Genomic DNA, 4,277 nt, shown 5'->3' on the forward strand with positions numbered 1-4,277 from the left:
TATTTCATTTATATTATTAACATTAAAAAAACTAACTGTACTACTATTCTTATTTCTATTATTACAAATTCTTATGTTATTATTTTTATCTCTAGTATATTCAATCAATCTATCTACAAAAGTAGTCTTACCATGATGAAAATGACCAGCTATACATATATTTCTTATAAAAGATGTCTGTTTCATTAATTCTGATAAATATTTAAAACTAAAATTATTATTAGGTAAACTCGTTTCTACTAAATCAAAATTCTTTCTATTAGCTTCTACATCTAACTTCTTTATAAAACTAATTCTTTCTACATTTGCATTAATTTTATTTATTGTAGCCTCTTCAATATCTTGTGTGTCTTCTTCTTCAACAAACACTTCAACACCGTCATATATTTTTTGTAATTCATCCATATTTTCAATTAATTTAGAGGTCTTCCCACTTGGATCATAATTATCATCATCATCATCATTATCTTCTTCCTCCACATCATCATTATCATCCTCCTCATTATCATCATCATTATCTTCCTCTTCATCATTCTTTGAGCTTCCTTTACTATATTCTCCGTCACTCACTCCATCTTCATTATAATCAGAATATTCTTCATCACTGTCAATATCATCTCCTATATAATTACCAAATTCATCATATAAATTATTTTTCGTATCCATACTTTTTTTTATTTTTTTACTTTTTATTCTGTATTTCGTTCCTTAAAAATTAACAGAATTATTAAACAAAAAAAAAAAAAAAAAAATATATATATATATATATATATATATCAAAATAATGAAATAATATGGGTATATTTTTATGTACCTAAACACTTAATAATATATATCCTTTAAACAAATATAAATATATATATATATATAATATATATAATATATATAATATTGTATGATATATTTATATTTATAAATACGTTAAAAAAAAAGAAAACGATTAGGTTCTCATTTTTAAATCATCACAATTTTTTTTTTTTTTTTTGTTTTTTTTTTATCTTATATCTGGAACATTTTCATTTCTATACATTATTTAATATATATATTTATAAAAACCTTTTTATAAATATTTTCATCATAAATAATTTATATTATTATTTTTTTTTAAAAAAAGAAAATTACATCGAAATATATAAATATATATATATTTAAATATAATATATGTATTATCACATCCTTATTTAGTTCCTTAATCTTTTGGTATTATTCTATATATATATAATATATATATTATATTGTATATAATTAAATATATTTGTATAGGAATATATGATATATATTAATATATATATATATATATATATATATATAATTAGTGCGCTTTTCTGTGTTGTTATAAATATATGTAATAATTATATATATATAATATATTGGATAAAATATATTTAATTATAATTTCCTTTTTTTTTTTTTTTTTTTTTTTACATACTACTTATTATTAATATAAAAAATGTATATGGATTATCACTATTTTTATATTTTCCTTTTCAATAATAAAATATTTTATATTTTAAGAATATAAATAAATAAAAAATAAAAATATAATTATTTTGTTATTTTTTATAATGAGTCATCATATTAATCATCCTAAATTGAAAGAGTTTTTAAAAAATTTCATAAATTACTTTGATATATATATATATATATATATATGTATATATATTTGACTTCATTTTTTCTTTTTCTTTTTCCTTTTTTCTGTTTTTTGTTTAAAATAGATGATATATATATATATGTATATATTTTTAATTTCCTTAGAGCCCCAATGTATATAATTTCAATATATAGACGTTCATATCTATATTAAACAACTTCAAAATTATTTTTGAATAAATAAATAAAATAATTTTATATAATCCATATTTAGTGTGTTCTCCGTCCCGTCTTTATTTATAATATATAACATATGTATTATTAATAATATGTAATTTGGTCTTATATCTCATTAAATAATAATAAGTTAAAAATATTTTCAAATAAAAAAAAATGAATTAATTAGTATATTATATTATCTCATTAAATAAATACTAGGCACATACATATAGTTTTTATAATATATACATTATTATATATGTAATAAGAAAATTTTAAACGATATAATATACACATATATATATATATATATATATATATATATATATAATCAACATATATTATATATTATATATGTGTTTTTTTTCTATTTCTATTAATATATTCTTTCAAAATTAGGAAAAAAAAAAAAATAAATAAATAAATAAAATAAAATAAAATAACATAGGAACATAAAGATTGCTATATTATTATAAAGGTCTGAAAAAATGAATCCTCATGATATTATAGATTCCAATATTTCATTCGATATAAAGAAAGTCAGAAAAGACTTTATAAAAAGTATTATACACGATGAAGAATATAAAAAGAAAGATGATAAAAAAAAAGAAATTGTAAAAACTTGTAAGAGTTATAAAGATTTCTGTGATATTGTAAATGCTGTAAATATGAAACCTATAAAAAAATATGAACCAAAAATAACATATGAAGATTATATTCATATGCACTTTTCTTCATCTACTTATGAATTAGATACATACCAAAAAGACAATAAAAAAATTAAAAACATTTTTATGATGAATAATTATAATGTTAATCATAAACAGGATATTTCATCTTTAAATGATATATCTCATAAAAAAGTTTTCAATGAAATAAAAGACTTCACGTATAGAATAAAAAAAATATATCCATATATATATATATATATATGCACATATCCATTTCATCTATATAATTATATTAACCACAATTAATAAATAAAAAAAAATTCCTTTTTTTTCTAGACATGTTCTTAAAACATATAAAGACAATTATTATGAATATATAAGAAAAAATTACAACTCCGATGATATAATAGATATAATATCTTTAATAAAAAATCATTGGGATGTGTTCATAGGAAAAAAAGAAATATTCTTGGAAGGAAATTTAAATGATCCAGATTTTATAATTAATTTAATTAACTTTCTTTTTTATATATTTAATTATTGGACCAAGAAAAACTTCTCTCTTTATTTTACTCATGATGAATTACATGACATTAATTCAACACTTCATTTTATAAAGGGGAATATAGAAAAAGAAACATGGAATAATGACAAAACATTAAATATGCGTTGGAATTATATAAAAGAAACTACCTTATAAATATATATAATAATAATATGCAAATGAATAATAAGCATATTGTCAACATATTATAATATTTCTCCCTCATATAAATATAAATAAATATATATATATATATATATATGTGTATATATTTGTGCTTCTTTTTTTTAACAGATGCTATTTAAAATTAATTTTTTTTAATTATTTACTTTATTTTTATTAAAATATAATATTTAATTTTAGTTATAATTGCGTTTCATAGTAATTATAATTTGTTTATAATAATATAATATTTTTATTTTTTTTTTTTTTTACAATTCTCAATATTAATTATATACACAAAATATACATATATATAATCACATAAATAAAAAAATATACATATATATATATATATATATATATATATATATATATTATATATATTTAATTTTTTTTTTTTGTGTGATTTCAAAAAAAAAAAAAAAAAAAAAAAAAAAAAAAATTTATGCATATCCAAAATTTTCTAAAACTTGACGTTGTTCAGGGTTGATTAAATTAAGAGCTTCAGATTTTATTTCTTTCTTTTCATTTAGGTTGTTTACTTTTTTCTTATAATAAGCTTTTGAGACTTGTTTTCTTAAAACTTCATTTTTTTTAACTAAAGAATCATAATTCCAACCAACTCTTGAACTTAAGGTACCTAATCTGCAATATCTTCTGTGTTTTTTTAAACGGAAGGCTCTAAGAGCACTTGGTAAAACATATTTCTTTTTCTTATCATATGGATATGGCATACCAACACATACTTTCAATTTCTTTAAGGCAAGTTGTCCTTTATATGTTTTATGAGGTAACATACCACGTACACATCTCCACAATATTTTTGATGGTTCTCTTAAATGTAATGGTCCTTTTTTTGGATTAGTATTAGTTCTTAATCTTAAAAATTCTTGATACTTAAGCTTATTCCTATATAAACTTCCTGATATGTTTATATCTTCACATCTTACGGCTACTATTCTTTGACCATTTAATAATTCCTTTGCTATAAGTGATGCCAACCTACCTAACAGGTGACCCTTACAATCGATAACATATTCCTACAAAAGAAAAAAAAAAAAAAAAAAAAAAAAAAAAAAAAAAAAAAA

At 18.3% G+C, this 4,277-nt stretch overlaps 3 protein-coding genes across 3 annotated transcripts in view; 1 reads left to right on the plus strand and 2 right to left on the minus strand.

Moving 5' to 3' along the window:
- PGSY75_1003800 (putative U5 small nuclear ribonuclear protein) overlaps positions 1 to 666 on the minus strand; it is a gene marked incomplete at both ends in the record, with an annotated part of 3,702 nt that extends 3,036 nt beyond the window's left edge. The window contains one exon of the mRNA XM_018785804.1: positions 1 to 666. This exon is cut by the window's left edge and continues 3,036 nt beyond it. Coding sequence (XP_018641421.1) covers positions 1 to 666 — 666 coding nt within the window.
- A 1,634-nt stretch (positions 667 to 2,300) lies between these two features.
- On the plus strand, positions 2,301 to 3,183 carry PGSY75_1003900 (hypothetical protein; the record flags this gene model as incomplete). The annotated part of the gene is made up of 2 exons (XM_018785805.1): positions 2,301 to 2,701; positions 2,820 to 3,183. The coding sequence occupies 2 exons, from the start codon at positions 2,301 to 2,303 to the stop codon at positions 3,181 to 3,183; spliced, it is 765 nt and encodes a 254-aa protein (XP_018641422.1).
- Positions 3,184 to 3,632: 449 nt separating this feature from the next.
- The window catches only part of PGSY75_1004000 (putative 60S ribosomal protein L13), a gene marked incomplete at both ends in the record, with an annotated part of 1,029 nt that continues 384 nt past the window's right edge, over positions 3,633 to 4,277 (minus strand). Inside the window, one exon of the mRNA XM_018785806.1 lies at positions 3,633 to 4,229. Within this exon, the coding sequence (XP_018641423.1) occupies positions 3,633 to 4,229 (597 nt within the window). The remainder of the gene's footprint in view (positions 4,230 to 4,277) is intronic.

Source organism: Plasmodium gaboni, chromosome 10, assembly GCF_001602025.1.
Source record: "Plasmodium gaboni strain SY75 chromosome 10, whole genome shotgun sequence".
NCBI lineage: Eukaryota > Apicomplexa > Aconoidasida > Haemosporida > Plasmodiidae > Plasmodium > Plasmodium gaboni.